Source organism: Eubalaena glacialis, chromosome 7, assembly GCF_028564815.1.
Source record: "Eubalaena glacialis isolate mEubGla1 chromosome 7, mEubGla1.1.hap2.+ XY, whole genome shotgun sequence".
Lineage (NCBI taxonomy): Eukaryota > Metazoa > Chordata > Mammalia > Artiodactyla > Balaenidae > Eubalaena > Eubalaena glacialis.
The window spans coordinates 10,107,643-10,133,385 of record NC_083722.1 but is presented as its reverse complement, the minus strand read 5'-3'; the positions used below and the strand labels follow the sequence as shown (position 1 = coordinate 10,133,385).

General features: G+C 45.3%; 1 protein-coding gene across 6 annotated transcripts in view; it reads right to left on the bottom strand.

The window, feature by feature from the left end:
• Positions 1-25,743, bottom strand: part of PHACTR1 (phosphatase and actin regulator 1) — a 300,263-nt gene that overhangs the window by 44,965 nt on the left and 229,555 nt on the right. For all 6 annotated transcript variants that reach the window (XM_061195732.1, XM_061195729.1, XM_061195730.1 and 3 more), the window contains one exon: positions 20,801-21,122. In XM_061195732.1, the coding sequence (XP_061051715.1) occupies positions 20,801-21,122 (322 nt within the window). The remainder of the gene's footprint in view (positions 1-20,800; positions 21,123-25,743) is intronic.

Below are 25,743 nucleotides of genomic sequence, written 5' to 3'. Positions count from 1 at the left end.
GAAATGTCATGGATGGAGATGCAGAGAAACAGAAGAGGTGGGACCATCAGGCTGGAGACCCACGCATGACATCAGGGTGGACGTGGGCAAGGGCGACTCAGACCAAGTTCTCTCCCAAGGACCACGTCAGACCCTCAGCAGACACAGGTAACGCCAGTCTGGTTTTTCAGCAGGTCAATGTTCCCAGCAGCAATGATGATCATATTCTTTGGTTTTACCCCTTTAGTTGAGCCAACTCAGATAAAAAATATTTTTTAATTAAAAATGATTTGCTTCTTACTAAAAGCCACATGAGGTTCATTGTAAGAAAATCAGGAAATGTGTACTATCAAAAATAAAGAAAATTAGCTATTTTCTTATTAGAGTCTATCCAAGGTTCCTACAGCAATTGAGAATCCTTTTTATGACTGGCTCTGAATGAAGTCCAGCAAGAATAATGGAGCCAGAAACACATAGTTAAATTTTATAATTATTTTTCAGATTAACTTGAAGTGGAATTTATGTCTTTCATTTAAGGAATTTCTAAACATAGGAAGCTGAATGCATTTTACCATCCAACAGTGTTTGATGTGTTAAGAAACGGAGTGTGAGGCTATGCTATCTAGCAATAATTTTACGTTAGAACATCTTATCCAAAAGAAAACTCTTAAGGACATATGAATGCATGCTAGGTTTCCTTTAAAACTTTCCTTACACTTTATTTTTTTAAAAATGTGTCTACTTTCTAAATCTCAGCTTTTTATTTCTTTTAAAAAGATTATTTATTTATTTTTGGCTGCGTTTGGGGCTTTGTTGCTGTGCACGGGCTTTCTCTAGTTGCGGTGAGCGGGGGCTACTCTTCATTGCGGTGCATGGGCTTCTCACTGCGGTGGCTTCTCTTGTTGCGGAGCATGGGCTCTAGGCGCGTGGGCTCAGTAGTTGTGGCACGCGGGCTCTAGAGCGCAGGCTCAGTAGTTGTGGTGCACGGGCTTCGTTGCTCCGGGCATGTGGGATCTTCCCAGACGACGGCTCGAACCCGCGTCCCCAGCATTGGCAGGCAGATTCTTAACCACTGCGCCACCAGGGAAGTCCCTCAATACACTTTAAATGATTGCTATGTCTAATTTAAATTCAATTCACTTTCTTCCTTCCATTGTTTCCAAAGGGCTGTTTTTCTCTTTGTATTTTTCTCATAACTCTTTAGTGACACAAATGGCAAATCTAGTTAACACATCATGAGCTATGATGTTCAAGGAAATGAACTAAATCAACTTAAAAAAAAAAAACTTCAACCACTGAATAAGATTAAATCACATATTTATAAAAATGCAGCATCTTAATTAGACATTAGCAGGTTAGGGGGCCCATTTCCCACCTAATTTAATATGAATGGCAGTGAGAACACGAAGGCGGAGTACAGAATGGATGGTCTCGCGTGACAAATCCAATAGCTGACTGAAAGGTGACCGACCACACTAAGGAGTCAGTGACCCACCGCACGAGGCGGCCCTTCCATCAGACAATGACACCGTGCTCCAACCGTGCTTGCATTTCTACACTGGGTATTAAGGGAAGTTGGGGTGGAAGAAGCAAAACTGTAATTCCATGGCTCCTGTTTTGCCCCACCCCTGCTTTCTCCCCTCCCCCCCATTTCTAGTTTAATTATTGGCTCCAGTGAAGGCAGAGAGCTGGGGATACGACAAGAACAAGAATGAAAAGAAGCCAATAGCTATTCATGTCTGGTGGGAAAAATCTTTTGAGGAAATAAAAGTTGGAAACTAGAAAGCACAAGAGTTCCTTAAGGTGGACAGCTCCAAACTGCCTCAAGAGGACAGAGAAAGGAGAAATACTATGCAAAGAAAGATAAGAAACTCAGCTTCCCAAGTAGTCTATGATAAAGAGGAGACTGCGATTTCTCCTCTCTCAAAGATCTACCGGGAAGGGCTTCCCTGGTGATGCAGTGATTAAGAATCCGCCTGCCAATGCAGGAGCCACGGTTCAAGCCCTGGTCTGGGAGGACCCCACATGCCGTGGAGCAACGATGCCCGTGCGCCACAACTACTGAGCCTGCACTCTAGAGCCCACAAGCCACAACTACTGAAGCTCACGCGCCTAGAGCCTGTGCTCCGCAACAAGAGAAGCCACCGCAATGAGAAGCCCGCACACCACAATGAAGAGTGGCCCTCACTCGCTGCAACTAGAGAAAGCCTGCGCGCAGCAACGAAGACCCAACGCAGCCAAAAATAAATAAATAAAAATAAATAAATGTATTAAAGGAAAAAAGAAATGATCTACGGGAAGTGTGAAACCCTGAGAAGAAGGGGCTTATAAGGCAGGTCCCTCAGCCCCTGGGGCAGGTCCTACATATAAGACTGTCAGCCTTGGAAAATAGGGACCAGTCATGGTGACCAGCGACTGCCTGGGTTGGGCATCACAGCGACAGCTGGCGACCTCGCCTGGCCGATCCGGCCAGTCTAGCACATGACAGAATGTCCAGTTTCCCATAAGGACGAAGAAGGTGTTTTCCAGCAAGCTGGGTGAATCCACCAAAAGGGTCTTAACAAATATTCTATTGATAAATATATGCCAACTCTGTGTTAGGAAAAATGCTGAGAAGGAGGAAGATAAATAGCAGATGATTCCACACATCTGGTAGCTCTGGAGGACCATAGGATAGCAAGCAAAGACACAAGGGGATAGAAGAGTTAGCTGGGAAGGAGGCCGGAAAGGTTCTGACGGGGCCTCGGTATGAGGAGTCAAGACACAGATCCAAGTCCAAGTTCCGTCACTTACTCTCTCATGACACTGGGCAGATTATTAACTTTTCTGAGCCTCAGTTTCCTTGGGTGAAATTGGGTAAATGGTATCTTTTTAGTAGGTCTGGTGCACGTGTGTTCCACCGGCATGGCCTCAAGGGAGCCCCTCACTTGTTATTTATAGAAAGGGCCCTTCAAGTGGTTTCCAAACATTCTCCATTTCAGTCTATCCTCCAGACTGTTGTCAAAGCAACTTTCAGAAACTCAGATGTAGCCATCTCGTCTGTTAGAACCCTGAATGCCTGCCTCGGCTACAAAACCAGTGTTTCAAGAGTGATACACATGGAAAATTCAAAAAACTCCACATTACGAGCTATATTATTCACAGCAAAGAACTAAATCAACTGAAATGTAGCTGCGTCTTACATCTGGCCTCCACCACTGGTGGTAATGGGCAGGAAGGGGGACACCAGTCCAACAGTCTTAGTAACACTGGTTTTCTAGAATGGAGTTAGTTGTCACTTAGAAGACCTGCTCTGAATAAAAGGTGTCACTGCTAGAGAAGAGGGAGAACCGTTAGCCTGGAAGCAGTAATTCAGACACAGCCTGACATGCAATGCCTTGCATAATCTGACCTGTATTATTCACCCAGCCTTGCAACCCCTCCGCACCTCTGTCCCCATACAACTCACCCTTCGTTCACATGCAACAATGCACTGCACCCTCTTGGCCTGGGATGTGCTCTCATCTCACCTTCACCTGGTTAATTTCTATTTATCTTTCAATACTTCTCTTGGGCAACACTTTGCCTAGGTTCTCAGGAGATTCCACAATTGTGAAAATTGAGAACATCTGTTCGCTTATTAGCTTCCTCTCCGCAACCAAGCAGTAGATGCCTCCAGGGGCAGGGACCATGTCTTCTTCATGTCTGTAGCAGGTGCCTGACACCATGGCTGACACTAAGTGAACACTCAGTTATTGTTTATTGTTTTTGCTGAAAGAAAGATGGGCTGGAATCACTGACATCTAGGTGCATTTTAAGTGGTTGACAAGTCATACTCAAAAGGTATTAATGAAGAGATCATTCTTTAATTTTCAGGGAGTATTTTCAGTGTATTGCAGAGCTATAGGTGCACCTGACTTGATTGGCACTTTTATTAATGGCTTAACAACAGAATCAAATATGTGGAAGAACTAAGGTAGATAAGGAAAAAAGTAAACATTTACTGAATGTGTTGCCCACTGTTCTGGAGACTTCCACATCTCATTACATTGTTATAACAACCCTGCAGGAGAGGTGTCATTATCCTCATTTTATTAAGCAGGAAATGGAGGCTGTGAGAGGGTAATTAATAGGCCCATGAGGGCGTAGGTAGTAAAGGAAGGAGCTGGAATTTGAACCCACTCTGTTTCAATATGCTGTATCCAAAAATTGAACTGTGATACTTGTAAGACTGTGTACTTTGGTTAAACACAAACCCCACTAACTCTACACATGCAAGGTGGAGAACACATCACGCTTTGTCCACAACATGTGTACAAAATGGGTATCATGACTTTATAAATATTTTAAATCTTACTAACCAGGGTAAGTTATAGTGTCCTCTCCTGCCCCAGTCAGGCCATACCTGGGGCACTGAGTTTAAAGGATGCATCTTAGACACTGGGTTTAGAAAGGTCAGGATGGGAAAAGAACTCAGCTGTTTACCTATTGTCATGGTGACTTTTGTACCAAAATGGCACTGTTGAGAAGTTGCAGCAGAGCCTCAAATATTCACTACCCAGTTTTTTACAGAAAAAGTTTTCTGACTCCTCGTCCAAACCAATGGCTTCTAACCTGCATCATCCCACACTCCTTAGCTTTTTTGTGTGAGCCATATTTGATGTCCACTTACGCTATTATTTACTTCATATTTTTAAGTCAACACTTAAAAAAACTCAAATACTAATTTAGCCTCATCTTAAGCAATAATATCTTTGTAATCACTGGTTTTATGTTAAGTATGTGTTTACAACTTACGTTAAAATAAGTACGTGTCCATTAAAACTTTAAAAAAGCTCGTCTTAAACTCACTTTGGGTACCACCAATGACGTATATATCACATTCTGGTTAAATGTTGGCCTCGGCATGGCTGACATTTTGGACTGGACCCTTCTTTGTAGGGGTGGGGGGGTGTCTCGTGCATTGTAGGATGTTCAGCAGCAAACCTGGTCTCTACTCACTAGATGCTAGTGGCATCTGCTCCAGTGGTGACAACCCAAAATATCACCAGATATTGCCCAATGTCCTCAGGGGGGGCAAAACTGTCCACTTGGGAACCACTGGCCTGGAGTATGCACGACAGCTTTGCCACCTGCTGCATCTTCAGAGTTGTACCACCTGAGTCTCTTCTCATGCAACTTGGGTATTAACTCTCAGGAATTTGCAGTATTTGCTGAAGGATGAACTGCCCAGATCTCATCTCCTAAGTTCCTGACCTGCTGTGTCTTGGGTTGGTGCTCTGGGGGTGGTACCGACGATCTGACACCATGACAGTTCCGCTGAGCATGTCATCTGTGCCGCTGCTCTAGTCCCTAAGCAGCTACCCCAGTAATGCAAGAGCTCCAAACCAACTCAAGGGAAGCAGCTTTTCTCATTATGTGGCCCAGATTAGTGATGTACAAAATGACACTCCGGTGGCCCGAAAGAGTCACCGCATCTTCCAGAGTACCTGTCCAAGTCCCCGAGGAAAAGCTGACTCACATAATCAGATCTATTCTAGACCATTCACGTCAAAACTCTTCGGAGGGACTTCCCTGGCGGTCCAGTGGTTAAGACTTTGCCTTCCAATGCATGGGGTGCGGGTTCGATCCCTGGTCAGGGAGCTAAGATCCCACATGCTTCCCCGCCAAGAAACCAAAACATAAAACAGAAGCAATATTGTAACAAATTCAATAAAGACCTAAAAAAAAAAAAAAAAAAAAACAACTCTTCGGAGATTAAGCACTGAGTTGGCTTGGAATTCAAACGGATCTCATCGCATGGGGGCTGTGGTCACTGTTCCTCTTGCAGGTGGGGGAGCAGGAATTAAAGCCGCAGGGAAACGTGGAGCCCCTCCTCCTGACCTCCTAGGCGGCGCCTCCCTAACTCTTCCTGGATCACTGCACATGATGGTGGAAAGAGCTAACACTTTAAATGCTCACATAGTGCCAGGGATGGACTCATTTAAGCCTAACGACCACCACCCTATTAGACAGGTACCTACTGCTACCCTCCACTTCAGAGAGGAAAAATGAGGCACGCAGCCACGGTCACAGCGAGAGGGGGGCAGGCATTACTGAACTCGGGCAGTAGGGGCTGTAGAGCCTGAGCTCGTACTGGTGTCATCTGGACAGAAGCAGAGCCCTGAAATGGCTTCAACACTTACTCTTTTTCCAGAACCTTCTCTCTTCCTCACCACCACCCAGTCGTCTCTCTACTGCTGTCAAACAGTTCCGGTCATATAATTCCAATTAAAAGACCTTTGAAGGGTCTCATCGTCAACTGGATAAACCTCACCCTCTTTGGAATGGACCAGGGAGCACCTCGCCATCTGGCCGCATAATTCCTCCCCATCTGATCTGTTACCATTCTTTAGCGCGCACCCGGTGTTCCAGCCACCAGGCCACCTGTCGCTTCCCAAGCACGCTGTGAGCTTTCCTGCCATCCCCCCACCTCAGAAATAGCCCCTCAGAGTTTGACTGGAGCAGTCCACCCACCCTCAACGAGAGCTCCAATGCCATTTCTTTTGAGCAGCCTTTTCTGATTTTTCAGTGGAAAACAGTCCCTTCTCTGTGCTTCCACAGCTTCCATGCCCACCTCTGTTACAGCATCTGTCGCGTTATGTTACAATCACACATCTAAGCATTTACCCCCTGCCCCCATGGACTGTAAGCCTTTCAAAGACGGAGCCTGATTATTAATTCTCTTCGTATCTCAGCCCTGTTTTTGTGCACGTTTTGGGAACTGATGGAAAAGTCAATCGAATATTTGAAGTCTCTAGGAATCAGAGTAGGCCATAATATACTTACCATCTTTTAATTCACTAAAATAATTATCCCTGACCCTTAGATAGTCTTGCTGTGTAGGGAAAATATCCTATGAAAGGAGAATTAAAGCTGTGGAAATAGTGATCTAGAGTTCTTCCTAAGAAGATAATCCAAAGAGATAAGGCACAGAGATCTGGGCAAGGAAGAATGCCAGGGTACCCGTGTGCCTCCCATCCCAGGACGGTGTGAGTACAGAACGTAACAGAGACAGCTTAATGTCAGCACATTTCCTAACGCTACGCTCTCAGGCCACTTCAGTTAAGACCGTCCAGAGTTAGGCTGCTTTGTCAGGTGAGGTAGTTGGGCTGGATAAGATCTAGAAGGTTTCTTCTTGTATGACATTCTACGATAAATTTAAATTAACACCAAAGGTCCTAAATTATTGTCCAGCGGGGGCAGGGGGGGGGAAGATGAGATTCTGTTCCCCACCTGGGTCGCTCCAAATGATGTAATTTTCCTGAGAAATGAAATAGGGATGAACATGCAAAAACCTGAGAGCGTTCCATAACATTCACAAGATGTTGGCCAGTTGCACCCTGTTGGAATATTTCCATTCTAGTAATTAAATACACCAGGGGGCTCCACAAATCAGGACAAAGGAGCAGGCCATCTTTCAAAACAGCAACGATAGTTAACACATAGGGTCCTTTATGGGTCCTATCAAAGTACTTCGTAAATGTTCATTATCTCATTTAATCTTCACAAAAACTTGCAAAGTTAGGAAGGGTATTGTTGTTATCTTGATTTTATGGATGAGGACGTTACATTTCTGAGGAAATAAGTGATCACTCAGTTGTGATAACAACAGGGATGTGGACGTGGGTTTTCTCCCTCCAGGGCCTGTGCCCTTTCCATTAACCACACTGCCTTCTCCCAAAGAACCCTCGAGGCCGCTATTTTCTTGTATATGGACATGCTGACTATGAAATGCAATTGGCACCATAAATTTTAAAAAACATGGAACATAATAATTATCGTATAACAAAAAGCAAGGACAACAGATGTTCACAGAACTCAACTCCTTTTTTTTTGCTATGAATTTTGCTGGGAAGAGCCCCAAGGTTGGAGGCTATGATGGGACACTGAGACAGGTTTGCACTCCTGACTTGGGTGGTACAACCGTGTTTGTGTGAGTAGCCCATGGCTGGGGGCGAGTAGGCTGCAGAGAGAACAGGATACAAGAGAGACTGGGGGAGAATAATCACCAAGCTGGATAATCTAGTCTTGCATAATGGTGTGTCATCAACAAGAAGAAGAAGGGATGCAATGGGTTTATTGTGGCCACGTTAACGACGTAGTTCCTCGAGGATAGAAAGGTATCACCATCATAGGTGATGCCCATGCCCCTGCTTTATATTTTCTTCAGTGTATAGATGTATATACACAGCATATAATATATTCATTGGTGTATCATCTGTCTCCTCCACTGAAAGGCAAGTTTGTGAGGATGTCAACTTTGTTCTGTCCTGCTTTCTCCCCAGAGGATGGAAGTGCCTGAATATCTTCCTTCATGAAAAAAATGAATAAACCAGGAAGAACAAACAGAAGTTTACCTAAAACAGGAGGCCTGCTATTTACAAGAGACACACAAAAATAGGATTCAGAAAGTTTGAGAGTAAAATGCCAGTCCTAAATCAGTAAAAAGCACTCATTTCAAACTCTCTTTGCCTTCACTATGTCCCCATGACATGTCAGGGAAGTGAAAAGCTGTATCCTCTCTCCTTGATCCTGTCTCCATCAAGAATAATGTTTAAGGAGTCTCCTTTTTGGAAAACTCAACTCTTTTTTTTTTTTTTTTTAATTCAACTCTCCTTTTTGACTCTACTAAACCAAGTAGGAGAGACATAAATTGAGAACACAATGGCACCCCTCAGGTTCCCATCCCCCTTCACCGCATTTTCCTATCATTTAAACAGTCACATGTTTTTAAGAAATCCCTAGACTTTGAAAATTAAGAGACTGTTTTACCTTTCCTGTTCATTACTGGTGAGGGAGAGGCAGCTTATTTTTTATAATTCATCAAGAAATGAATGCAAGACATCTACAACAACTCAGGGTCATTAAACAGTTGGCTCCCTTTCAAGGGAGCTTTATAATCATCACTGTATCTCCATCACATGATAATAGGTAGATGCATAGTGGAGCATTGTGACCCATCCCTGGGCACGGGATTACCCATTATCAAGCACCTTTGATACTCTCCTAGGAAATCAGGGGCAGGTTTCGAAATTAAAAGTTCCTATTTTAAATCCTTCATCTTCCTTGAAAATACATGGGAACCATTTCACCACCATTTTTAAAGAAAAACGTGTCATAAAGGGATACTGCTTTCCGGCATATGATTTCAACTGCAACTATGGTTAAAAAAAAAAAAAGAAGACAATAATCTCTTGAAAGGACAGAGAAAATTTATTACCCTCCAATATGATGCTGAAAATGAAATTAAACAGGAACAGCTTTTGTCATTCTGACTGCACAGAGTTATAAAGAGAGTTTTCAGAAAGGAGAGGGAACAGTCAGACGTTCTCTTCTCGGAGCCCAAAAACGTGTGAGAAATTATGCTACAAATTGCAGTGCCTGCGGCTGGAAAACGACGGAAGTAACCTCTGACACCCAAGAAAACAGTTAATCAGCTTCATTTTAGGAAAGCAGGCACACATTGTACGTTTCATCACAGCCTTCTGAGATAAGAAACTCAACATTGGAGCCTTTGTTTTTTTTGTTGGCCTTTAGTCAGCAGGAAATGATGCCGTTCTATAGATAGACCAGGGGACTGAGCTTCCCTGAGTGGAGGATGTGTTTTGAGTTTCTTTTTTTCCAGCCATGGTAATGAATGTAAATTAGTTCATTCCCATCCCTTTGTCTGTCCTTCCAGGGACCAATGACCCACATTTCTGAAATAGTGTCTGGGGTCAGGATGTGATGAATAAAACCATAAGACACCCAGAATCTCACCAACAGCAACCTCCATTTCTGATGGAGGAACCAAACAGTGGTGGCTTTTCCACATGACTTTGTCCCTCGACATCAGCCAGTGTCCTAGGTCATGCTTGGCTGGATGTGGTGCCAGGAGGGCATGATGTGGACTGAGGACCATGTTTGGGTCCCAGCTGGGCCACTCACTAGTTAAGCATCTTGCTCTTTTGGTTCTTCATCAGGTAAATGGAGAAACCTTTCTACCTACCTCACAGGCTGCTACAAGATCAGAGGATAATGCTTTGTAAACATCAATGTTGGTAGTTGCTGTTTTAGCAAAGGATGTACTTAAACACAGCAATTTATCAGAAACCATTCATTATGGATATTACCCACTAGTTTATTAAAACACTTCCTTTATTTTTTTTTCTTTTTTTGGTTTTTTTTGGGGGGGTTGTTCTGTAATAATTTTTTATTTTGTAATAATTTTAGGTTTACAGAAGAGTTGCAAAGAAAGCACAGATAATTCCCATATACCTTTAAGCCAGCTTCCCCTAATGTCAACATCTTTCATGACCATGGTATATCTGTCAAAACCGAGAAGTTAACATTGATATCACATTGCGAAACACTTCCTTTCGTTTTTTAACGTTTTTTTTGGCCGTGCCACGTGGCATGCAGGATCTTAGTTCCTTGACCAGGGATCAAACCCAGGCCCCCTGCAGTGGAAGCAAGAAGTCTTAACCACTGGACCACCGGGGAATTCCCTAGCTTTTTAAATATTTGTGGTCTGCAAAATCTTTTTGGACAAGGGTTTCCAAGAAGATCAAAGCATCTATACTTATTCATTAAGCAAGGACAGGGTTTCTATTGATGTACACATAGGAATTCAGGGGCAGATTCTCTCTTATAAAAATACATTTCCTTTTTTATCCTCTTAAGACTTTGAAAGATGTCAGTGGTTCATCTAGTCTCATTTTAACCTTCTTCTGACCAGGTGGCTCACCAGCCGTGCAGGGGGGGATCTGTCTCGCTCAGGGTGACATTACCTTGCTCTGAAATCTCATTCTGCCTCTTAAAGCAGCAGTTAAATTGCAAAACAACATCTACGTGCAGCCACTTACAGATGATAAATACATGCTGTAAGATCAAAGTACCGACCTAAAATAAGAGAGTGATAACTCTGGCCTCAAAGGGTCAGGGACAAATGTCTCACCAGAATTGGAGGAGATTTTGAAGAGATGGTCATCAGTATAAGAAAAGAGAATCTTTCCCTGGAAACACATTTCATTTGAAAATGCATGCCATTTGCTATACGATGAACAAAATACCGAACTTCTTCAAATATATGCCATTTCACAAGCAAATAACATTTAGGTATTCAGAGGTTCCTTTTTGCTCCGGTACCAAGGCACAGCTGCTCATCATCATGAACACTGATTTGCAGGTGGAAACACTGACATAAACCAATGCGGTAATTATGTCAGACTGTTAAAGCTAGAGAAACCCCAGGGACCATCTAGTTCAGGACCAAGAATCATTCTTTAGACTTTCCTGTGACCCTGGAGGCCACATAAAGTAACTGTCACCCCAAAATGTTTTTATACTAAGATTATAAATGAACTGTCATCTTTGAAAAGTCTAAAGATAATTATGGAATAACAGAATTAATAAAGATTGAAGGGGTTTGCGGGGCTACTGATTTCAATTTCTTCTGTCCAATGCTGAAATTGTTCCTTTTTCGATAATCTTGACAGGCAGTAATTTAATCTCTAGCTAATGTAAGCAGTACTCAGTAAGTGTTGCCAAGAGTTCAAGATGGTTCTGGAAGCCTTTCTGGTTCTGGTTGACCATTGCTGGTCTGGACTATCTGTATTAACACTGATGTATAGCTAACTTCCCAGGAGAGGTAAAACCGTTCTATTTCTAAAAACATTCACATTAGAGATAACTTCAATATTACTGACATGGAGTTATAGGGTTGGACAGGACATGAGCAGACAATCTCACCTGTAGGGTTTTTCTTTATGAAGTCTGCAAGTAAACCATTTGGGACAGCTGCTAGCCTGATCTTTTTAAAAGATCTCTTGTACTCTCTCCAATGGTTCCCAGGCTCTTCCTTACATCAGATTACAATCTTCTGTCATTTCTCTTGTTCTCTATAATTGGCCCTCTAAAAAGCTGGAGAATAACTGTCAACATCCTGCCTTTTCTTCCTAAAAATCTCATCACCCGTTTGGAGACAGTGTATCATTCCTTCCTCTAATCTGCCTAGAATATTCTCTCATTCCTTTTCTCCGTCTTCTCCTGGTTCTTTCTACCTTTGAGATTTCAGTTTAAATGCAGCTCTCCAGAAGCCCACCTACCAGCTGACCCCCTGCTGTGCTCTCCCCTCCCCCCAGCTCCCTCGCTGGCACTGACTCGCCCAGGTCACACTCCCAGCAGACTCTAAGCCACACCGAGGGCAGCCGCCCTGTATATTTTGTTCACTGCTGTATCCCCAGTGCCAAGCACAGAGCCCCATTCAGAAAAGGTGCTCAGTAAAAAACTGTTGATTGACCTTCCGGTTGCTAAGGAAACACCGATACTTTCCTTTTTCTTCGCTGGGCCTGTTTTTCACTCAAGGTATATAAATCCTTAGCCTCAGCGACTGCATGAAGTTTTCTCCTGGGATTAAATTTTCTCCTGGCAAATGTCAGAGCTTTCCTAATCTAACTGTTCAGGGATTCTGGGACAGGAAAAGGTAGAAGAAGAATGAGTTTATCAGAACTGTAATTTATTTGTCCACTTTTAAGGCTCATATGTAGGAAGTAAATTTCTCTCTCTAGAATTAAATGTATGATACTAAACCAAAACTCAGTGGGTGAAAATAAAACACATTAAAAATATCAATTGGCGGGCTTCCCTGGTGGCGCAGTGGTTGAGAATCTGCCTGCCAATGCAGGGGACACGGGTTCGAGCCCTGGTCTGGGAAGATCCCACATGCTGCGGAGCGACTAGGCCCGTGAGCCACAATTACTGAGCCTGCGCGTCTGGAGCCTGTGCTCCGCAACAAGAGAGGCCGCGACAGTGAGAGGCCCGCGCACCACGATGAAGAGTGGCCCCCGCTCGCCGCAACTAGAGAAAGCCCTCGCACAGAAACGAAGACCCAACACAGCTAAAAATAAATAAATAAATTTATAAAAAAAAAAAAATCAATTGGCTGTTGATATACCTAAGTGATAATAGTGACACAAACTCAATACTTGGCTTTTTTAGTTTAAACCCAGAGATTTCAATTATTCTTTCCATGTGGCCTTACCTGCTTTACTCTCTAATACACACCCTCCTCTACTCTGCCTAGGGTGTCCCCCTCATTCTCCTTCTGCCCCTTCACCTGGCTGTTCCCATCTTCCAGACCTTGCTGTAAAAATCTGAAAGTTAATTTTAGTTTCAGCCCAAGGATGCTGAACGATCAATGATAAATCTCTACAACTCAACAATTTGCTGGAGGAGCTACAGACGATCGTTTTCCCCAACTTTATCATATATGCTGGCTATGCTCCAAGAGGATTAAATGAAGGGACACTGAACTTCAATGAGAAAAGTTCATAATCAAAGTTACAGCATCTTCAACTCTAGTTCGACATTACAACAAGCAAAGACCTAGGTTTAACTTTAAAGGATGAACTTTTTTCTTTGCTTCTAATATCTGCAAAAGCAAAACAAAATGGGCACAACTCAGCAATGGGATCAGGAGGGTACCCACTGCTAGAGCTTATTTCCATCATTAAGGGAGTCTCCAATAAAACATTAGAGAGGAAGGGGTGGGGGAATGAGTGAAATAGGTGAGGGAAATTAAGGGGTACAAACTTCCAGTTATAAGATATAACGAAATAAATGGGTCATGGAGATGAAATGTACAGCGTGGGGAATATAGTCGATAATATTATATCTTTATATGGTCAAAAGGTACAAACTTCCAGTTATAAGATAAACAAGTACTAGGGATGTCATGTACCACATGATTAACATAATGAACACTGCTGTATGTTCTACATAAAAGTTTCTTAAGAGAGTAAATCCGAAGAGTTCTCATCACAAGGAAAATAATATTTTCTCTCTTTCTTTTATTTTGTACCCATATGAGATGACGGATGCTCCCTCTACTTACTGTGGTCATCGTTTCATGACGTATGTAAGTCAAATCATTATGCTGTGCACCTTAAACTTATACAGCGCTGGATGTCGATTATATCTCAATAGAACTGGACCAAAAAAAGCATTAGTTATGCTCGCAGATTAAAATACCTTTCTATTTCAAAGATCATAAGAACTTTTGATAAAATTCATTTAAGAAATGTTTACTGAATATTTCCTATATCATGGGTCCTGTGATGAACTGGGGGCGGGGGCGGAAGTCAAGTGGGAAGGCAAGGATGGCTCCTGCCCGCATCTAACAGAGAATACACCAAGGAACGCACAACAGGACGCAGTGTGTACAAGAGGAGGATGTGCAGGCAGAGCTTCCTCTAGGAATCTGAGAAGCGATCACAAGAGGACGTGGTATTTTAATAAAGTCTTGAAAAATAAGCAGAATTTTTCTTTGCAAAATGGGGTGAATTCCAGACAAAGGGAACCATTCAAAAATTTTAGGATCATGAGCAAAATTAATACAAAAGGTTAAAGACATGGTTGCCCCACCATCAACACCATTTAATATTTACGTAATGTGTGTCTTGTGAGAACTCAAAGCTCAAAAGTGAAAAAGAACAGCAGAAGCCACCTAAATATCCATCAGGACAAAGTGGGTTAATAATAAGGAAATACCATAGCAGCTACTAGGGGCTCTACATTCATTCTTCATTCATTCGTTCATTCATTCATTCATTCAAAGTGGTTCTCACCCTTGCAGACTGTATGTTCTATTAGGTAAGAAGAGCAACAAGGAAAGTGAAAGGCAAACGTAGAATGTTAGACGGTGAAAAATGTACAAAAGAACAAAGGGGGACTGGGGAACAGGCTGTGTTGGGAGGAGAGTTGTGATTTGAAAGAGAGCAATCAGGGAGGGCTTCACTGAGGAGGTGACTAGAGACCCAAAGAAGGTGAGGGAGGGAGACTTTAGGATACTGGAAGGAAGAGCAGTCTCAACTGAGGGAACAGCCAACGCAAAGGCCCTTTGTCAGGAGGATGCCTAGCACGTCCAGGCTTTGTGGTAGGAGAGAGTAGCAACGTGGAGAACAGCAGATGTAGTCATGGGGCCGACAGAAGCCCAGGCCGTGGTGGGCTTCTGGGCTGAGGCAAGGACTTTGCTTTTTACTCTCTGTGAGCCGGAAAGCCAAGGAGCGTTTGTGCATGTTGTTATGGACTGAACTCCACTCCCGCCCAATTCATGCTTAAATCCTAATCCCCAGCACCTCAAAATGTGACTGTATTCAGAGGTGACTATGTTAAAGGAGTAACTCAGTTAAAATGAGGTCAGTAGGGTGGGTTCTAACCAAATGACTAGTGTTTTTATCAGAGCAGGAGATGAGGACACAGGCACGCAGGGGAGAGACCGTGTGAGGACACAGGGAGAAGACGGCCATCTGCAAGCCCAGGAGAGTGGCCTCAGGAGAAACCAGCCCTGGCAGCACCTTGACTGTGCACTTCCAGCCCCCAGAACTGTGAGACAGTAAATTCCTGCTGTTTAAGCCCCACAGTCTGTGGTACTTGCTATGGCGACCCTAGTGAATGAATATAGTCATGATCAGATTCTCGTTCAACCTCATCTCTTTGACTGTCATGTTAAGGACAGACTGAGGGGGCAGGAGTGGAAGCAGCAGACCAGGTAGGAGGGACCCAGCAAACCAGGTGAGGGACCACGGGGGCTGAGACCACGGGGCGGCAGGAGCAGGTGGGAGGTTGCCCAGCCTAGACAGATTCTCAAGGCAGACCTCTTAGGACCTGCTGACCCATCAGCCACACGGTACGAGAGAAAGAAAGGCGTCAAGGGTGACCCCGAGATTTCTGGCACGAGCCACTGCAAGCATGAAGTCGCCTATCATTGAGAAGGGAAAGACTTGTCTAAAGTGCATTCCCTTAAGACTCTTCCTAGAATTCTTTCAGGGTCCACATGTGTACACACCCCACCTTCATTTTACTAAGATGGAAACCAGAGCACACAGAACTTGATCAACTGAACTAAGATGGGAAAGAAAAGTAGTGTCTGATCAGGATTTTCAGTCTGAATTCCAGGATGGATGCCACCTAGACCACAGAGCTGATTGCAGACATTAAAAATAAACATTGGGGCTTCCCTGGTGGCGCAGTGGTTGAGAATCTGCCTGCCAATGCAGGGGACACGGGTTCAAGCCCTGGTCTGGGAAGATCCCACATGCCGCGGAGCGACTAGGCCCGTGAGCCACAACTACTGAGCCTGCGCGTCTGGAGCCTGTGCTCCGCAACAAGAGAGGCCGCGATAGTGAGAGGCCCGCGCAACGCGATGAAGAGTGGCCCCCGCTCGCCGCAACTGGAGAAAGCCCTCGCACAGAAACGGAGACCCAACACAGCCAAAATAAATAAATAAATAATTAAAGGTGCTAATAATTCAAAAAACAAAAAAACAAAAAAAACATTGAATAATATATTTTTTTTCAAGTTTTAATCATTTAATTGACTAATGCCTTTGAATGGGACACATTCAGAGCTTTTTCATGTGCTCACTCAGGCTTCAGGGCAGAGGGAATGGATTGTACAGACATATCAAAGACGTAAAAATATATTTCTCTAATAGTTTAATGGAAACTAAAAATCAGAGGCCTTTGTTCTCTCCATTTGTAGCAAGTCAAGCTCATTTACCCCAGAGGACGAAGAAGGGTTGCCTCTTACACATCCTCCTTTCTTCTTTGGACCCTGTCTCTACCCAGTAGGGCAGCAAGCTCAGAAGATTCTGAGGATAAGGAGCTCGCAGAACACTTGGCAGGGAGGGGAGGGAAAGAGACACAGAAGTCGGGCTCCCTCCCACCTCCAGCAGTGCCAGGGTTGTTGCCAGGGCCTGGATTCCTAGAGGCTTTGACCTGCTCCTGGCTCCCAAGGGCCAGATTAGGAGCTCTGAGCAGAGCCATGCTTACTGACTGTCCTCTTTCCCTGACTTACTGGGCAGGTACATTACATGTCCCAGCATCATCTCTCCGTCACCAAACGGGCAAGGGAAGAACACTGGTTTGCAGCAGTGGGGGGAGAGGGCTCTCATACCACACCCCCATGCGTCCCAGCTCTTCTTCTGGGATGGGCTCAATCTCTCTCCTTGCTGGAGAAAAAGCAGCTAAGGGTGAGGGTCCTTGCCAGGCTCAAGCCCGAGTCGCTGTTGAAGAAAGAGGACCAGGACAGAAAGGGTGGCCCTGAGAGGCAACCACTCTGCTGTGGAAGGAGGCCCTAGGGCCACCCCTGTGGAGTCACCTCCAAAAAAGATGTGACTCATCAGTGAAGAGAAAATAAACGAAGATGAACTAATTCCAGGAAACCGACACGAAATTTCCAACAAGATTGGATCAAATCTGTTTGCAATATGCCTTTTAGGGGAACTGAAGGTCAATTTTGTGTGCTGAAGAATTCTGCTTAACATTCACTATCATTTATTGGACACTTACTGTATGCCATGTAATAAGACGACTGATGTAGATTGTCACCTGTTCCTCACAAACAACCCTGATGAGGTTGGTGGTGTTATTATTATCCCTGTTTTAAAGATGAGGAATCAAAGGCAAAAAAGAAGTGGTATCTCTGAGACTGAAACCCTGGCAATTAGATTCTGGAGCCCATGTACTCAACCATGATGCAGGGGCTGCCTCCAGATTGGCCATGCCGCCTAGTGACTTTGATAAACACGGAAGCTGGTCTCTAGTTCCCTCCTTCCCCCCAAATCTGGCGAGCCAGCACTGTTAACTAACGAATGTGATTTTTCAGTGTCATTAAGTAGGTTCAGGTTAGGTTAACAGTTAAGAACTTCTTCATACATGTCAAAACAGATTTAGAGTAATCTTGGGAGAGCACGAACAAGATGGTAAAGGATCTAGAAACCGTCTCAGCAGACGATTCCATAAACTTGGGATTATCAGCCTGAAAGAGAGAAGCCACTAGATAAAGGGAACAGTAACTATTTTTGAAGATTTGAAAGCCTCTCACAGGAAAGGAAGATTAGAAATAAGACTGGGACAAGGGATTATAGTAAGTAACACTTTTCACTTAACATAAGAAAGAACTTCATAGTAATCAGACCTTCTGGACAGTGGGGCAGGCTATCTTGGAACCTAGGGAGGGTCCCATTCCCACAGACACCAGAGGACAAATCGTCAGAAAGGCTACAACAGGCAGCAGGCTGGCTGCCTTGACGGTCTTAAAGGTCCCTTTCAATTACAAGATGACTATTTATTCAAATTTATAGTCCAAAGTCAGGCATTCATGCTGTGAAATTCATCATTCGATTTTTGCATTACCTATAACGTTTCACCAGGATGAGACCATAGGTCTGGACTAACACCCTGCAGGGTACGAACGTTCTATGAGATCCCAGGTTCTTTGTGGGCAGAATGCCTATGCACTCAGTAATGTTCCTTCCTTCTTGCAGTACTTTTTGGGGTCACTGGAAATTGTCAGGAGAAAAAAGAAATCATCCTTTCTGGATGAAACTTGGTCAGAACAAGAGTGAAATCATGTTGACAGGTAGGAGGGAGACTTTCCAGGTAGTAAAAAGAAAGGTGACATCACTGGAGACAGTGGCAGTTCCTGCACTAAACTGAAAGGTGGCCCATGACCCTGCTCTGCTCCCAGATCCTTCCAGGACTCCTGGAAGACGACGTGGATCCTCAGAAACATTCTCAGTCTTTGTTTGGCAAGAAGATCTCGCTTTCTCTGTAGGGCTATCTTGATGATGTAGGCATTAGTTCCCTGTGTCCTGGTTGGTCCAGCAGAACAATACTATGCCTTGGCCTAGGGTTGGTGGGGAGGGAGACAGGAGGTAAGGAGGGTCTGGGGGTGACACAAAGCACAGGAGATTGCCTTGGCTCAGCTGCCAAGACCATGCTGGCCTTCTTCCAATCTCCTCCACATGCAATATCCCAATACCTCCTTTCCTTCCCCATTTGCTGTCTTTGATTCATTTCAATAAAGAACCTGATCCAGTGTAGGTCCAACAGACCTATTCATTGGTCTACACTCGACTGAAATATTCTATAAATACACACGAAAATTACTGAATGGAGGAATATCACGTAACTTATTGGTTAGTACTTTCAATGGAAACTTTAAATGGCATGTTTTAGGTGCAAATGTATTTAGCAATATCCTACTAATATGCTCTCATGAGTATCTTTTTCAGATGCTTATTATCTCCAGAAGAGATACAAAAATGTACTGGGGGTTACAGGAGACGTGAGGGTAGTAAATCACATTCACTGCTAGCTGTCTTTAGGAAAGCAGTTGTGCTATAGTCAGAAGAGTTCTGGATTTGCAGGAGGACGATCCAGGCTTGAAGGCTCAGCCCCTTGACTTACTACCTAGGGCAGTGCTTGTCAAAATGTCTATGGGGAGGGACCAGTTTTGTTGGTCGGTTGGTTGATTTACATATTTTAATTTTTAATCCATCACAAACTGATGCTTTCAAAAATATAATAAAAATGCATGACAAATAAAACCCCTTTTCATCATAAGACACAAAATTATCCTGTCAAATTGCTATGAAGGTATCTAAAAGCTTGCTCTCAGTTTCTGTACAATTTCTGCAGATGGGCACCAAGTTTGAGTAGCTGGCACTGGGGAACTCAGCCTTCCTTAGTTTCTTTGCTGACTCAAGTCTCCCTAGGTGGTGTGACGATTAAGATAATAACAAAGGTATGTATTAATAATAGACTAAAAAGTGCCATCCAAATTTTAAATTATGACTGTCCTCATTAATGATAACAGTAGTTGAAAATGATGGCAATGGCCAAATACATTTTTTTTTTTTCAGTGAAGGGAGATATTAACGTGAACCTATCAAGTCAGAATTCTTAGTGATAACAACTTCTCTTGGAGTCATTAATTTTCCAAACACAGAATACTTGGCTGACACAGAGGGAGGGAAAAGCCACTGAGAGTCAGGAAACTACAACAGAAAGCTCTCGGCTGTGTCCATCTCGCCCCTGGCTCTCTGCCTGGTGATTGGCTGCGTGCTTTCCAGGCTGCAGTTTTCATATCTGGTCTGCAGGACCCAGTTAACTAGACTGGGTTGGAATCACATTGGGAAATCTCAGCCACCTCTTGGGCACAAGCGAGGTGGTATTTGAACGTGCGCGCGCGCACACACACACACACACACACTCACACACACACAGGCAAGCGATTCAGAACCAACACGAGAGATCTCCCTGGGTGGTGGGGAGGCCTGCCCTTGGAATCCCCTTGGCAGTTCTCCCTGCAGTGCTACTGGAGGGAGATTCTGATGAAAGAGGGGACTTCAGCAGTTGTTGGTAAATATCTGAGGCTCAAACTCGTACAGTCAGACTACGTCTGCCGCTTCCTCCATAGGCAAGAACGAGGGCGTACCTCTCCACCTTTCCCTCTGTTTTCCCACCATCGCCCTGCCAGCTCTCATCTCTTCTTATTCTACATTCACATTGTTTTTTACATCATAAAAGTAATATACACAAAGTAAAAAATTAAGCAGTACAAAAAGATACAAAACATAAAAATAAAAGATTTTCTCCCCATCTCCCTGCCCTAGGGGTTACCACGTTAATGATGATGTGTACCTGCTTCCAAAACACGTTAAGGTCTACAGAAGCACAATATGTGCTATCTATCTATCCACCCACCCACTCACGCATACTTATATGTCTACATATGCACTACTTTTTCTTTTTGATAAACGTGACTGTTCTATAGTTTGGCAACTGGCAACAGTTTTTTCTTCCATACTCTCCTTGACATTCAGATTCTGGTCTGATTTTACCTTCACCCCCCCTTCCCGACCCCCACACCGCCAAGTGGGTGTGAGCCCTTGCTTGCGCTGGCCTTCCCACTCCTTGGTCATGGTCGGATCGCCAAGCCCTCCTCTCCTGCCCTCACCCCTTCCCTGCATTACCTTTCCAGCCTCTGCATGGTCATGGCCAGCGTTTTGTTCAGTTCATCTATCATCCTGCAGCCCGAGGGGTGCATGGGGAGGGAGCCGGTGGTGGCAGGGAGGTGCTGGCTGAGGCTGCCGTACTGCAGCTGGTGCTGGATCTGGGAGGGCAGGACGGTGTGGTGGTGCTGGGCCCCGCCCTGCTGGCCGCTCTTCTGGGCCGCGTAGGACGCCAGGGAGAGGTCCGGCCCCCCCATGGGCATACAGATCATGACTTTCTTTGGAGGTAGCGGAGGCGACAGCTTCACTGGCAGACAAGGCAATTTCACAGGGGCGCCAGGATCTGCGGCAGAAGGAGGGCGAGAGGCAGATGTGAGTTTGGGGGCATCAGAAAAAACCTAGCACACCACAGGTGCCCACCCGGGGACCGTGGTCCTGGAGGCGGGCCCCTGAGATGAAATGCTTCAACCGAAGAACAGGCAGGTGAGCGCTACTCTACAGGCACCCGCCAGCTCTCACCTCCTGCTCGAAGCACGCTGCCCCAAAGGACCCTCAGGGACCCAGGTGCCGGGGGGCGTGTGTCACACAGCTGCCAGGCTGAAGCTCGCCAGCAGGAAGGGGGAATGCGTTCTTCTGCTCATGGAAACCCAAGCACCTTCAAAGAGACCTTTTCTAGGACATGCGCGACGCCGACAATTGCGCCACTGTCATGTGGAAATACCCTCTCGGCTGGCGCTTTCTAACAGGCATGGGATTAGAAGCCAGCCCTGGGTTCAAGTCCACTAGGAGTGTCTTCCTCCAGAGGTGACTTTAACGCCACCAACCTTAATTCCCTCATGTGGGGATGCTCATCCCACCTGAGAGGATGCTGTATAGGATTCATGGTCACAGAGAGGGCTCAGATGCCCCGTGCCGGGACTCGGCATGAGCATGGTGGCTGGGCTGGCCACTCACGTGGCATCCACGGTGGGCTCTTCCAACTGTAGGGCGGCTCCGACAGGCACTCCGGGGGCCTGATGGCACCTGCACCCACCCCGCCCCTTGGTTCCATGACGGTGGCACGGAAACTTCCCAGAGATGCTCCAAATTAAGGGGGGCTCCAGGTCAGACAGACCAGCCCTCAGGGTGTCTTTGGGATGACCTTGTAGTCCCCTGTCTGGACTTCATATTCCTAAAAATCACCTAGCCCTGGGGACTGAGGGTCCGTGGCTGAGTCCTGTGGGCTGTAGGCCACCTGGGAGAAGCCGGGCCAGAAGCGCAGTGGCAGGCGGGGCGTGTGTGTGACCTCACACCCGCTGTCCGTGCCGGGAGCCCTGCAGGCTCCTGCCTCTTGGTCTCTGAGGCCTTCGATTTTGCTCCAGCTATCTGCCTGAGCGTGGCCCTCTCCAGTTTGACAGCCTCAGTCCTGCCAAAATGACTTTCTTTTGGCACAAATCTGATCCTGTTGCACTTCAGTTTAAAACCTACCAATGGCCTGGAAATAAAGCCCAACTTCCTGACACATCATCAAGGCCTCTTTGTGTCCCCACTTTATCTCTATAGAGTCTGTGCTGGTTCCCCCAGCTAGAAATAACCTTGCGTGTTGCACCTGAAAAGCTCCTTTTCTCCTGTGACACGTCCTGCTTTCCTCCTGTGGGTTTTACTTCCTTGCTGACCCACGCTCAGTCTCCCTCCTCAGCTGAGTCCCTGGCTGGCCTTTGTCCCTCACATGCTCAGAAGGGCTGCTGTGTCTCCACTGGTGGCCTCGAGGCTCCTCACCTCCACAGATTTCCTCTCCTGTTTCACAGAGAAGCCCAAGGAGGGCGCTCCAGGCCCCTCCTTCTCTTTGGATAGGCCTTCTTTTCTCCCCATCACCCCAGGTAACCACCCTCACTCCTGAACTGCTGGGTTCCCCAAACCACCTGATGTTTCAAACCCCAGAGCCTTGGTTACCTGCCCTCAGTTCTCTGGTTTGTCTTCTGGGTCAATCCCTACTCTCCCTTCAAGATTCAGCTCAAACGTTACCTCCACTGAGAACCTTCCTGATGGGTTACATCACTCCCCCTATTCTGTAGCCATTGGACCCACTGTGGGCATGTGGTAGGTCAGTGCCAACAACCATGGTGATGATGATGACGACAGTGATAGATACTGCCAACCCTGCCACCACGAGCCAGACAGTGTTCTAAGTGCTTTTCTTATCTCACCAGCTTAATCCCCTCAACAAGCCAGTGATGTACACACTATGATCTTCTCACTTTTTACAGATGATAGCCCTGGACTCTGAAGACACTGTACCGTTCTTCCTGTTTACGCAGCTATCTCCTCCCACACAGAGCAAGGACCGTGAATAATTTGTCATTATAGCCTCAGCATCTTGTACAGTGCCCAGCTCACCTAGCAAGAGGCTCAACATGTTTACAGAATGAGCCGAAGCTGTGATGCTCTGCTATGGGATAAATCCACATGTTGTTCAGAAACAGAAACTCTTAGGAGGGAGCATAAAATTGATGGAAATTTTAGGATCAGGCAGTTGTGGGTATGTGGACACTAAACTGCTGATCCTACAGCTGAGATACAGAAAAGCCTAATAATTCCAGGGGGCTGAGAAGACTGCTCCCCTAACAACAAAGTGCGAACCAGTCATAACCAAAGGCTCCCTCCCCGACTGCTCATCCTGTTCCTTAGGAGCCTCCAAGCGCAGGACACAAGGTAACCGTGTTTAGGACCAAAGTAGGCAGTGCTAATTCCAAAGTGGCTGAGATGCAGAAGCTCAGCACCGCTGTATGGGTGCTGTTACTGAAGGGTACACTCCTGTGGCTCTTGGAAGCCACAGCGCAGACCCAGCAAGTACAATGTGTCCTGAAGTGTTAGAGTTTTCATCAAGGGACCCTTAACCCACAACTCCTTCATTTGTGGGTCTGGCTGTCTAAGGCAGTAGGGACTCATTTGCTTGGGCAGAAGAAAGCAGAGCCAGGAGGGCAGCATGGAATTGTCTGCCTAAGAAGGGTCAGTGATACATTGATGGATTCCACCCATCTTGCTAAGCTATAACTTTCCTCACACACAGTATTTCTTGCCACTACTTCCACAGCAAAACTTACTTGGCTTCATCACCAGAAAAATGGACCAAGTGGATGCCAGGAATTCTAACAAAACAGGCAAGGAAGACATGACCAACAGGATCAATTTAGTGGAGGTGGTTCCTTTCACTGTTCTAAGAAAGACATGCCAGGGCCCATGGAGAACCCCTTTTTCTCCTTTCCTACCTGCATCTCTCTTCTGGTTCTTTCAGTGCACATGGTCACCCATTAAATAGGGGTAGAGAAGGAAAGTGAATCATGTCAAATAATTTTTGGCTCAGTGGATTTGGTACAAACAGAAGAAATGAAGAAAAAGGTTAAAGTCAAGTGAAACTGTCTACTTTCAGTGAATTAGCTCTGCAGCCCCCATCTTTCTATAACATGTGGATAACTGAGGAGAGTCTGGGCAGCTCAGATTGGCAGTACCTTGGCAAGACCTATTTTTATATTCTTATGACATCTTAATATCAAGTCGTTCCTCATAACAGATCTGGAAGAAGGATTCGGAACCAGCCGCATGTGATCTGCTATTCTGCGTTTCTGGCTCTTTATCTGTCTATCCCTCTCAAACTTCTGTGCTCTCTGCCCCTCTGACCACTACACTGGCCTGGGACCTCAGCTCTCCTTTGATTGTGTTGACAGCTGAGTCCCAGCCCTTTAATCCATCCCCATCCTGTACCAAACGTCTCCCTACAACACAGGTCATGCTTGAAGTCTCCCAACGGCTCCTTGCTCCAGCGAGCACTGCAAGTTCAAGGGCAACACTCCGGGCCAACCCTGTCCCACTCTGCCAGGTATCTCTCACTCTGGTCCATCCTGTTAGGCCAGTTTCCACACAGGGTTTCCCAGTAACCATGTTCATCCCTCTTCCCGGCCTTATCTGCTACTCCCTGATGATCAAAATTGCACTCACCCTTCAAAGCAAAACTGAAGACCATATTCCCCATCAACTTCAGCAGGAGAGGCAAATTCCTGGGCCCCACTTTCAAAGATTCAGATTCAGTAGGTTTACCATGAGGCCCAGGGATCTGCTTTGTAAATAAGCCTCCAGATCACTCTGACCTAGGTGGACACCACACTTTAAGAAAGTGCCACAAGTTATTATAGGATGGAGAAGCACAACATCATTACCAAAATTTGTCCTACTAGAAACAGAAGATAAACTATAAAATCACATTCTTTTAGCTCTGTTAGCATCAGCAAATTTCTTAATCTGTTTGACGTTCAGTCTTCCAATTTGTGAAATGGCGATGAATTAATAGATCACGGGATTCACGTGAAAATTAAATAAGATAAAGTACATACACTGGGCTGCACAGTGCCTGACACTTGGTTCCTCAATAAATAGTAACTATAATTCTCGTTGCTATCATTTTCATCATTACTGAACTGCTTCCTCAGGAAGCCCATCCGTCCTCCCCAAGGTTGGTTTAGGAGCTCACCACTGAGCTCTCACGGCCCCCGATTTCCCTTTACCACAGCATTTCATAGACAGTGGATTTAATCCATCTCACTTCTCTTGACTTGTTGCTAATGTTTATTTGCAGTAGGTGGACCTGATGTGTTAATTAAGTCATACTGGGTGCAGCTGTTTCCTCACCTGTTCACCAGCAGGGCCTAGTGCATAGTAGATGTTCCAAAAACGTTTGCTGGTTTTCCTTCTCATCGTGTCTTTAGAGCAGTGGGAAAAGGTAGAACTTAGGGACCAGTTTCTCCTACACAAAGGGTCTGCTAATCAAAGAAAGTGTGGTCCATGGACTAAAAGCTGTGGCAGAACCTCTTGGGAGGAAATGCAGAGTCTCAGGGCCCAGCCCAGACCTTCCGACTTAGAATCTGCATCAGGACAAGGTCCTCAGGGGACTCAGTACACAATCAAGTCGAGAACCATCCTCTAAGAGCCAC